The following is a 12139-nucleotide window of genomic DNA, read 5'->3' on the forward strand; positions in this document are numbered from 1 at the left end:
GAGCACTGAAATGGGCATCTCACACACCTGGAGACCAGTGGAGACATCCTGTACGTTCATGGCTGCAAAGGTCTGTCTGAGATCACTCTTCTGACTCCATGCCTGGCAGCTGGCCAGTGCTCAGAATCGAATACTCTGAGGGCCTAGGTGTGGCCTCTGAGTGAGTCACCCGGGACAGTGACATAACAGAAGCTGGGTAGTGACTGCCCTGCAGAAACTAAAGGCAGAAACTAGAGGACCAGAGGTGGACAGCTTTTCCTTCTGCTGCAGATGGGTGGCACTGGTGTTTTCAAAAGCTACCCTGAACAGGCAAACGTTGCCTATCTTTCTAAAGGACCTTCAGGTATGGTAACCACCTGAGGGCTGGGAAACCTTACAGTACTCATTTTTAGATGGCCTAGGAAAGCCCCAGCATTCTTCCAGGAGGATGCTCAAGGGGACATGGTGACAAAGTTGAACAGGCCCTCCTGGGTTCCAGTGATACCAGCAGGGGTTAAAGCAGGCCCAGCTCTTGCCTGGGGCCTCTTGTGAGGTCTGTTTTCCACCTTATCCCCAAGACACAGGGGCTGAAAGGCCAGGCAGACACTGTGCTGCGGCTTTGGGAGAGCTGGGCAGTGTGGCTGCAAGAACCTTCTTCATCCTGAACTGAGTGGCCAGCACCTGTTACATCACAGAGCCCAGGGAGCCCCACCTCCCTTGGGAGAGGAAGGCTGCAGTGAGGGCAAGGGGCCCTTCCTAGGCTTGCCAGAGTTCAGTTTCGATTGAACTTTTCCAAGACTGTTGCGTTGGTGTGTTCAAACAGCCATTGCTGGGTGAGAGAGGAGGGGTTGCAGGTATTCATGAAGATCCTGTGGTCACTTTCACTACAGTCCATGCAACTGCCACTGACAGGGTGGTACAGGGTCTTGTCCTACAAAACAGGGACACTGTCAGCCCAGCAGTGCTGGGGATAGGCACAGTCAAACAGCAGCAACAATAACAGCAATAGAGTGAGGAAGGGGCTGACTAACTGCTTACCACTTGTCTTGTCTTCCTCCTGAGCCTCCTTTGCATTTGGCATCACCAGGTGGCTGAGTTTTGGCCACTGGGATATGGGCAGAAGTGGTGCATGTCATTTCCAGGCCTGGGCCCTAATGCTGCCCATCTCCTGTGAAACATCAGTGGGCCTCATGCTGGTTTTTATTTTCATTTTTTAATGGATTCAAGTTGCCAACATTTAAGATTCTGGGAATTTCACATAAAAATCTGGATTTCTGGCTGCTCTGAAACACCAGGAAAATTGAGCATGGTAGGTCTGTAGAATTGAGTGAGTAAGCTCTACCAGGAGGGTCTACACTGTTTTTTAAAAAATACAGGTTAATTTTGACTCAGCTCTTGGTTGTTGTCAGTTCTAACTCATGGTGACCCCATGTGTGCAGAACAGGACCACTCCATAGGATTTTCAAGGTTGTGACCTTTCAGAAGCAGATCTCTAGGCCTGTCTTCCGAGGTGCCTCTGAGTGGGTTCAAACCTCCAACCTTTTGGCCAATAGTGCTAAGCTGTTTGCACTACCCAGGCATTCCTCTATACTGCTTTCTAAAAATCATGTGGGTTGCCCTGATCTCCCCCACATACTTCTGACTTACTTTCCGATATTTCCACAGCTGGTTGCCCTTCATGCTATGGCAGTCATAGAGGGTGACTGGGCTGGTGTGGGAGATGGCGTCAAAGCAGAATTTCTTGGTATGTTGGGGGTCTCCAGGCCGAATGTCTTCCCTCCAGGTGAAGGTGAACACCTGTGCATACAGGGATGTAATGAGAGGAACATCAAAGCCAGGGACACTTTTCTTTCTTCCCCATTTATTTAATCACAGAGGTCCAGAGAAGAGTCTACTGCCCATACTGCTCATCCCAATCACCCAGATTCAACAATGACCAATTCATGACCAATCTTATTGTAATTGTACCTCCACCACTAGCCCTCATCCTACATTATTTTGAAGCAAATCTCAGACATCATATCATGTCAGGTGTAAGTACATCAGTACCAAAATAAAAAACAAAACAAAACAAAAAACAAAACCAAAGTCACTGCCATTGAATCGTTTTTCCAAGGCAGTATCTCAATGGTAGTGGAATGCTCAATCTTCCTTCTGAGGAATGGCTGGTGGGTTTGAACTGCCAGCTTTCTGGTTAGCAGTCAAATGCCTTAGGCACTACGCCACCAGAGCTCCTGAGCACTTCAGTAAGTACTATATAATACTGAAAAGTTCTCAATAATTGCTTTTTAATGAAAAATATTGTATTGTGTTTTTGTTGAAAGTTTACACAGCAAATTAGGTCCCCACTTAACAATTTTTCTATAATTTCATTTACATTTTTTGACAGTATGTTAATTTCTCATTACTTCCATTCTAGTTGTTCCATTTCCAGTAATCTAGTTTTCTTGCCCCTTGCCTTCTCGTCTTTGCTTCTGAGTAAATGTTGATAGTTTGGTCTCATATAGATGATTGTTTTAAATGAGTACAGTACTCACAGATGAAATCGTTTATTTTACGAGCCAGTCTATTATTTAGCTAAAAGATGACCTCATAGAATAGTTTTAGTTCAAAATTAAAAGAGTATCTCAGGGCAATAGTCTTGGGGAGTTCTCTGGTCTCAACTGGTACAGTAAGTCTGGAGTTTATAAGAATTTGAATTCTGTTCCATATTTTGCTCCCACTCTATCAGGATCCAACTATTGTGTTCCTGATCAGAACAGTTAGTAGTGCTAGCAAGGAACCATCTAGTCAATTGATATAATATAGTACATAAAGTTTATTTATGTTCTACCTCCTAGCTTGTTGAGTAGCATCTAGGGTCTCAAAATCTTGTGAGCAGCTGTCTAAGATATAACTCTTGGTCACTACATGTCTAGAGAAAAAGAGAAGGAAGAAAACCAAAGACTCGGAGAAGAAACTAGTCCACAGAGCTGACAGTCTACATAAACTATGATGTGTTTATTTGCCAACCATGTATCTTCTTGGTCAAGTGTCTGTAGAAATCCTTTACCAATTTTTAAACTGGTTCATTGTTTTCTTATTACAGAATTTTTAGAGTTTTTAATATATTCTGGATATAAGTCCTTTATCAGATATGTCTTACAAAGATTTTTCCCCAGTCTGTGGCTGCCATTTTATATTTTCAGTAGTGTCTTTTAAAGAACAGATTTCTTTTCCCTTGAAGAAGTCCAATTTATCAATTTTTCTTTTATGAATTGTGCTTTTGGTGTATATCTAAGAAATCACTGCTTAACTGAAGGTCAAGACCCTTTTGTCTATGTTTTCTTTCTTCTTTTTTTTTTTTTTAAATTGTGATTTGGGTGAAAGTTTACAGAGCAAATTCGATAGTTCATACATATTTTGTTCCACGACATTGATTGCAATCCCCCATAATGTAACAGCTCTCTTCCCACTTCCTCCCTGTGGTTACCTTCTCCACTGAACTGCCCTTTTACCTCTGACAAAAATCAACTGTATATATGAGTGTGAGTCTATTTTTGGATTCTTTACTCTGTTCCATTGATCTATTGCCTTTCTTTATGTTGATACCACATTGTCTTGATTATTGTCACTTTATAATATAGCCTGAAATCTGGTACTATTAGTCACAAAGTTGCTTTGGCTATTCTAGGTCTTTTTCATTTCCATATGAATTTTAGAATCAACTTTTCAATTTCTATAAAAAAAATCTGCTGAGATAGTTATGAGGATTGTGTTGAATCTACAGCTCAATTTGGAGAGAATCAACATCTTATCTATATTGCATCTTCCAATCCATGAACATGGTACATATAAATTTATTTGGAGCTTCTTTAATTTCTATCAGCAATGCTTTGTAGTTTTCAGTGTATAGGTTTTTCACATCTTTCGTCAGATATATATTTGACTATAATAGTTCATAGTTTTTCATGTTATTATAAATATTTGTTTTAAATTTTAACTTCTGATTCATTAGTAGTATACAGAAAAACAATTGATGTTTGTGTCTTGCAACTTTGCTAAACTCAGTTATTAGTTATACTAGCTTTTCTGTAGATGCAATTAAAAATGATGCCTTTGAATTATGGTGTTAACAAAGAATATTAAATATACCATGGGCAGTCAGAAGAACAAACAAATCTGTCTTGGAAGGACAGCCAGAATGCTCCTTTGGGGCAAGGATAGTGAGACTTTGTCTTAAGTACTTTGGACATGTTATAATAGGAGGGACTAGTTGCTGGAGAAGAACACCATGCTTGGTAAGACAGAAGGTCAGTGAAAAAGAAGATGATCTATAATGAGATGGATTGACACAGTGGCTGCAACAGTGGGCTCAAACATCAGAATGGTTGTGAGGACGGTACAGGACTGGGCAGTGCTTTATTGTGCTGTACACAGGATTGCTAGGAGTCAGAAATAACTCAAGAGCATCTAACAACAACAACTGGATTTTCTACTATATAGATGATCATATCATCCATAAAGGCAGTTTGACTTATTTCTTTCCCAACTGAATGACTTCTTTCTTTTTCTTGCCTTATTGCATAGGCTAGAACTGCCAATACAGTATCAAACAGAAATGATGAGATCAGACAGCCTTGTCTTGTTTCTGATCTTAGGAGGAAAACATTCAGACTTTAACCATTAAGCATGATGTTAGTTTTAAGTTTTTTACTTGTTGTTGTTAGTTGCTGCTGAACTGATTCTGACTCTTAGTAATGCCTTATTTGTAGAGTAGAACTGCTCCATAGGGTTTTCAAGGCTGTAACCTTCCAGAAGCAGATTGCCAGGCCTGTCTTCTGAGGTGTCTGTAGGTGGCTTTAAACCACTAATCTTTTGTCTAGTAGTTAAGTGGTTAATTATTTGCCATATACCTGTTGCCCTTTACTAATCTGAGGAAGTTCCCTTCTATTCCTGGTTTGCTGAGGGATTTTTTTTTCTTTAATAAAAAATGGATGTTGAATTTTGTCAAATGTTTTCTCTGGGTTTATTGAGATAATTGTATATTTTTTTTTTTCCATTTTTTAATATGGTGAGTCACTCTGATTAATTTTCTAATTTTAAACCAATTATGCATTCTTAGGATAAATCACATTTGGTTATGATGCACTGTCCTTTTTATATATGGTTGAACATGATTTTCTAAAATTTTATTTAGAATATTTACATCTATGTTCACGAGGGATATCGGTTTGTAGTTTTCTTGTAATGTCTTAGTCTGGTCTTGGAATTAGGGTAATGTTGGACTCATAAAATAAGTTAGAATGTATTCTGTCCTTTACAATTTTCTAGAAAAATATTTGTAGAATTGGTAACATTTCTTGCTTAAATATTTGATACAGTTCATCAGTGAAGCTATATGGCCTGGATTTTTCTTTGTGGGAAGGTTTTTAATTTCATTGTAAATATCTTTAATAGGGCTATTCAGATTATCTATTTCTACATGAGTGAGCTTTGGTAGTTTGTGTCTTTAGTAAATTTGTCCATTGCTTCTAAGTTGTCAAATTTACTGGCATAAAATTGTTCTTAACACTCTTAATATTTATAGAATCTATAGTAGAGCCCTGATGGCATAATGCCTAAGGCATTTGACTGCTAACCAGAAGCCTGGCATTCAAACCCACCAGCCATTCCTTGAAAGGAAGATTGGGCAATCTACTTCTGTAGTGATATCGCCTTGGAAACCAAAGGAGGGGTTGCTATGAGTTGGATCCAACTTGATGGCAGTGACTTTGGTTTTTCTGGTTTTATAATGATGTTACTTGTCTCATTTTGATATTAGTAATTTATGTCTGCCCCCTTTTCCCCCCTGATTCTGGCTAGAGGTTTACCAATTTTATTGACTGTCTCAAAGAGCCACCTTTTGGTTTCATTTATTTTTTCTCTATTGTTTTTCTGCTTTCTAGTTCATTGATTTCCACTTTGATCTTTATAACTTCCCTCCTTCTGTTTACTTTGGTTTCCATTTGCTCTCCTTTTGCTATATTCTCAAGTCATTTATTTGAGATCTTTTCTAAGGTTGGCATTTAATGCTGTAAATATCTCCCTAAGTACTGCTTTAATAGCACCCAACACAGTCTAATATGTTGTGTCTTCATTCTCAGCCAGTTCAAAATATTTTCTAATTTCTCTTTTAATTCATGGGTTATTTAGAATTGTCTTATTTAGTCTGCAAATATTTGGAGATTTTAAGAGTTCTTTCTGTTATTGATTTCTAATTTAATTGAACAGAGGTAAGGGAACATATTTTGTATGACTTGAATACTTTTAAGGTTATTGAGAATTGCTTTATTTCCCAGAATATGGGTCTGCTTGGCAAATGCTCCCTGTGCATTTGAGAAGAATGTGTATTCTGGTGTGGTTTTATGGAATGTCCTATAATTGTCAATCTAGCCATTTTGCTGATAGATACTATATCCTTGCTTATTTTTTGCCTATTTTGTCCTGTTAATTATTGAGAGAGCAGTACATCATATGATGGCTCCGTACCCTGGAGTGTTTTAGACTCATATTTCTCCCTTCACAGGTTCATGGAAGCTCTATGTTCAGGATGGCTGAGGGTTTAGGTGGCATAGATTCCATTCAGGTAGTTTATTTGTCATTTTTTCCTCCTCAGAAGGTAGAGACTGGCCCAGCCACAAACCCAGCATCATGTTGCTACTTATCTCAGTGAATCATTGCAGGCATTAATATGGACTGCCTGCCACACATTAGTCTCCATGAGGCTTAGTTTCCTGTGCACCCTCTATCCAGGCTCCATGCTCTTCCTGGTCTCCATGCTCTTCCTGGTCTCACTGAGGCTCTGGGGACAAGTGGGAGGAGGAAGTAGTACAAGCTACACTTTCTTGGAGAACTCAGAATTAGCCAGAGAGCCACTGTCTGATAAGAATTGTTATCAAGAAAGGATGGGGCAGAGTCAGAAGCATTTCAGAGGAGGGACAGACACCATGAGGATGGGCTGTGTGTCAGACTGAGTGGTACTGCTGCCCATTCTCAGCATTTATTCATGCACCCCTGCTTCTGAGTTCTGTTTTCACAGAGGACCCACATTAATATGCTTGATTACTGTACACTTCCAAAATGCCACAAACATCTACAGATCCACAGATAAAAAGGGACTATAAGAATGTATCCTTTAGAGACAGAGACAAGATGGCATCCTGCTAACATACTCCCCAATGCCCTACAATAGAGATCTAGAAAAACTGAGTGAAACATAGAAATAACGATCCTGGAATTCTGAGCAGCTAAAGAGAAGATAAAGAATTAGACTGAGCACTGATTGGAAAGGGAGAGGGAGCAAGATCAGTGATTGGGGAGAGAAAAGAAGCTGGGATTGGCTGAAAAGTAGCCATTTTAACCACAGGAGGATGAGGAGGGGAAAAAACAAATAAAAAACTTAACGGAATCTACAAGGTGATAAAGACACAGTGCAGACAGATCAGAAGGATTTTAAGGTGAGCTGAAACCATGTGGGAACTGGGAGAGGAACCTACAGGGAAGTGGGTCAGACTTCAGTGGTACAGGTGGCTGCAGAGCAAGGAGGGAGCCAGAGAAAGGAATAAAACAACTTATCTCTAATAAACCAAGCCAAATCTGCTACTGCCGAGTCAATTCTGACTCATAGCAAACCTTTTTGGGATGCCTTGTGGGGCTTCTGGAGTTGTAGATCCTTGCAGAGGCAAACTGCCTTGTCTTTCTCCTACAGGTGGCTGGTGGGTTTGAGCCACCAGCCTTTTAGATTACAGCTGAGTGCTTTAACCACTACATCACACACAGACTTTTGGGCTAAGGACTTATGCAAGGGGAAAAGACTGTATTTAGGTGGCTGAAGTAACTAGGCTCAGATGGATCTCTTGCTTGACTGAATCTAGGCAAGACTGGACAAACTGGTAGTAGGTTGTGTGTGCCCACAAGGGCATCAGACCCATATCAGTAAATGATGACTGGTGAGCCACATTCTTCTTTCCAAAAATATAGCTTCCCTGTGAATAGCAGCAAAACCTCTTCCGACTGACACCCTGCTGGTGGCCAGGGAAGTCCAACCCAATCCAACTACTAACTACCTTCTAGTGCTAGCCATTCTCAGCAACCCACTCCAAACAGACAGACCCAGGGGCTGCAGTTCTCCCTTCCTGCACTTGCATCACTGGCTGATCTTTCTTACACTAAGCACAAGAGGGACATACCTGGAGCCTTCTCTCTTGGAGATGCTTACTCATGCCAGGCTCCTTTCACATCTGTGGGCACACACCCCAGGGGATCAGTGGTTTCCACCACAGCCACCCGCTCCCTGGGTGGCTGGCTGACCATAACTACCAAAGTCCCTCCTCAGTTTCCTTATCTTTCCCCAATCTTCTCCTTTCCTTTTCCCCAATTTTTCTTCCTTTTTATCTGTTAATTTCTCCCTCTCATTTCATTTCTTTCAATCTTTCATTTTAACTAGTCGTTCTTTTTAATTTTTTTCTTTATTTTTCCCATCCTTTGTTTTTATTCTGCCTTTCCTTCTTTTTCTCCTTAATTTATTTTCTCCTGCCCCATCCAATGAAAGGAGGATTTGACTCATAGCAACCCCTCTTTGGGTTTCTGAGGCAATATCACTACATAAGTAGACTGCCCAATCTTCTTTCTGAGGAGTGGCTGGTGGGTTTGAAACACCAGACTTCTGGTTAGCAGTCAAATGCCTTAAGCACTAGGCCACCAGAGCTCCTAACTCTTCATTAGTCAGCTATATCTACTGTACCAACCACCTCATCCAATGGACAAGTGCCACCACCAGCTCCTGCACCACTGGATCAATGACAGATGGTGGACAACATTTACTCATTCCAACTGCAGCTCCTCTTCATGACAGACAGAGACCCACACTCACATTCCCACCAATTACTCAACAACTCAGAGACAGCTGGGGAGTGCCCCAGTGCTGACAAACTAACAACCAAAGAAGCACATTTGCCCCACACATCTGGATATATCAAAACAAAGCAAAACAAAAAACCAGGGTGAAACAAACCAACACATGATCAACAAATAAAGACAACAACTTCAAAATGTCTCAGAGAAAACAGACAACTTCAGTTCAAACAAAGGAACAGGATAAGATAGTGGAAACAAGTGACCAAACAAAAGAACTAGGAAATCTCCTCAAGGAAAAACAGGTAATAGAACTACCTGATAAGGAATTTATATATATATATATAGTTGTTGTTGTTATGTGCTGTCAAGTCGGACCTGACTCATAGCGACCCCTCCTTGGGTTTCCAAGGCAGTATCACTATGGAAGTAAATTGCCCCATCTTCCTTCTAAGGAGTGTCTGGTGGGTTTGAACTGCCAGCCTTCTGGTTAGCAGGCAAGTACCTTAGGCACTACACTACCAGAGCTCCTATATATATATGCCATCTAAGAGCTCAAGGAAACCATAAATAGAAGCAAGGAAAAGATAGAAAATACCCTTCAAGAATTCAAGAATATCATAAAGAGTAATATGACAAAATAAACAGACAACAGAAATACAAAAACAGCAGCTGGAAATCTAGAAGATGAGTATTAAAATTATGGAGGTAGTAATACATTGGAAGGACACAAGAGTATAATTGAACTGGCTAAAGAATGTATTTCCCAGCTAGAAGACAAATCCATTGACACCAGCTTGTATGAGGAAAAATCATAAAAAACGAACAAAGAGAAATGAAGAAAACTTAAGAGTTACATGAGATTATATTAAAATGAACAATATACATATGTTTGAAATTCAAGAACAAGAGGAGACAAAAAAAAAAAAAAAAAAAACAGAGAAAATTTGCAAAGATTTGCAAGCAGAAAACTTCCCTAATATCATAAAAGATGAAAAGATATCCATCCAAGAAGCTTGACAGCAGGATAGACCCCAAGAGAAAGTCACCAAAACATATCATAATCAAACTTTCTAAAACCAAAGACAAAGACAGAATCTTGAGAGCAGCTTGGGAAAAATGAAATGTTACCTACAAAGCGCAGCCAGTAAGACTAAGCTCTGATTTCTGAGCAGAAACCATGCAGGCAAGAAGGCAATGGGATGGCATATACAAAACCTTGAAGGGAAAGAATTGTCAACAAGAATTACATATCTAGCAAAACTGTCCCTGAGATATGATGGTGAAATTACTACATTTCCAGACAAACAAAAATTAAGGTAATTAGTATAAATCAGACCAACTACTCTATAAGATATGCTAAAGAGAATCCTTATAACAAAAATCCAACAACTGAAGACAACAACTTAAGATTACGACACATGACAACACCACCTAGAAATCAACCCAGAAAAGGAATTTTCAAAACTAAAATAACCTTACAAAATGGAAAATAGAGAACCAGAGGAGTCAATATGTAAATGACACCAACTACAAAGCAGAGAGAGGAAATAAATAGTATAATTATAAAACTTCCAAATGAAGAGGAAGACAGGATGATATCAATATAGAACAGACTGTTCAAAACTTAGGGAGATAAGAATCTACTACAGATAACCACAAGAAAATTAATAAGCCTTCTAATCCAAATTAAAAAAAGAAAATCATAAAGACTTAGTAAATACTAAATCAACAACATTGAAGAAAAAGGAAGGAAAATGCAATAACAAAATGAAACCACAGAAAAATATTCAAACCAAAGAAATCATCAATACCAAAACAAAAAACACAAAAGGATGATGCAGTAAATTCATACTTATCATTAATTACACTGTATGTGAATGAATTAAATGCACCAATCAAGAGAAAAAGAGTGGCAGACTGGATAGAAAAAGAAGACCCTTCAATTTGCTGCCTACAAGAGATTCACCTTAGATGCAAAGATAAAAATAAACTGAAAATCAAGGGATGTGGAAAAAATATATCAAACTAATTGCAACCAAAAAATATCAGGAGTGGCAATATTAATTTCTGATAAGCTAGACTTTAAAGTGAAAACTAGCGTAAAGGACAAGGAAGGGCATCATATGGTGATAAAAGGGGCAACTGACCAAGAGGCCATATTCATGATAAATACATATGCAGCTAAAGAAAGAGTTCCAAAATACATAAAGCAAACATTAACTGAACTGAAAGGAGAAATAGACAATTCTACAATTGCTGGAGGAGACTTTAACATGTCTGATGAAGGACAGAACAACTAGAAAAAACACTCTATAAAGATGTGGAAGATCACAACAACTTAATCAACCAACTCGATGCCTCAGACATATATAGAACATTCCACCCAACACAATATGCATTCTTTTCCTGTGCACATAGTCATTCTCCAGAATACAGCATATATTGGCCACAAAACAAGCTTTTATACATTTAAAAACACTGAAATACTACAAAGCATCTTCTTGGATCATGTTGTTGTTGTTGTTGTTATGTGCCGTCGAGTCGGCCCCGACTCATAGCGACCCCTCCTTGGGTTTCCGAGGCAGTATCACTACGGAAGTAGGATCATAACACTATAAAATTAGAAATCAATAATAGGAAGACCAGGGGAAAAGGTCAAATACATGAAACATTAATAATACACTGCTCAAGGACTACAAGGTAACAGAAGAAATTAAATGTGAAATAAAAAACTTTCTAGAAACAAATAAGAATGACAACACAACATATAAAAACCTTTGGGGCACAGTGAAAGCAATACTCAGAGGATAATTTATAGCAGTAAATGCGCACATCAAAAAAGAAGAAACAAAATCAACACTTAACAACTCCAACAGTTAGAAAAAGAGCAACAAGGAAGCCTACAGTCTCCAGAAGAAAGGAAATAATAAAGATCAGAGCAGAAATAAATGAAGCAGTAAACAAGAATAATAGAAAAAAAAGAAAATCAACGAGATGAGAAGCTATTTCTTTGAAAAAATTAACAAAATTGACAAACCGCTGGCTACTTTAACTAAGGAAAAGAAAGAGAAGATGCAAATAATGTGAATTATAAATGAAATGGGAGACTTCACAACAGACCCAACTGAAATTAAAAAATAATAACAAAATACTATGAAGAACTGTACTCCAACAGATTTGAAACCTAGAAGAAATGGACAAATTTCTAGAAACACAGACCTACCTAAACTAACAATGGACTGAGATATAAATCTTGAACAGACACATAACAAAAGGAAAAACA

The 12139-nt window shown here is 38.8% G+C and overlaps 1 protein-coding gene across 1 annotated transcript in view; it reads right to left on the reverse strand.

The window, feature by feature from the left end:
- Positions 1 to 751: 751 nt before the first annotated feature.
- The window catches only part of GALNT10 (polypeptide N-acetylgalactosaminyltransferase 10), a 514012-nt gene continuing 502624 nt past the window's right edge, over positions 752 to 12139 (reverse strand). Inside the window, exons 11-12 of the mRNA XM_007946422.2 lie at positions 1627 to 1776; positions 752 to 910 (exon numbers count right to left, since the gene is read on the reverse strand). Coding sequence (XP_007944613.1) covers positions 752 to 910; positions 1627 to 1776 — 309 coding nt within the window. The remainder of the gene's footprint in view (positions 911 to 1626; positions 1777 to 12139) is intronic.

Source organism: Orycteropus afer, unplaced genomic scaffold, assembly GCF_000298275.1.
Source record: "Orycteropus afer afer isolate SDZICR_OR568_19922 unplaced genomic scaffold, OryAfe1.0 scaffold00160, whole genome shotgun sequence".
In the NCBI taxonomy this organism is placed as follows: Eukaryota; Metazoa; Chordata; class Mammalia; order Tubulidentata; family Orycteropodidae; genus Orycteropus; species Orycteropus afer.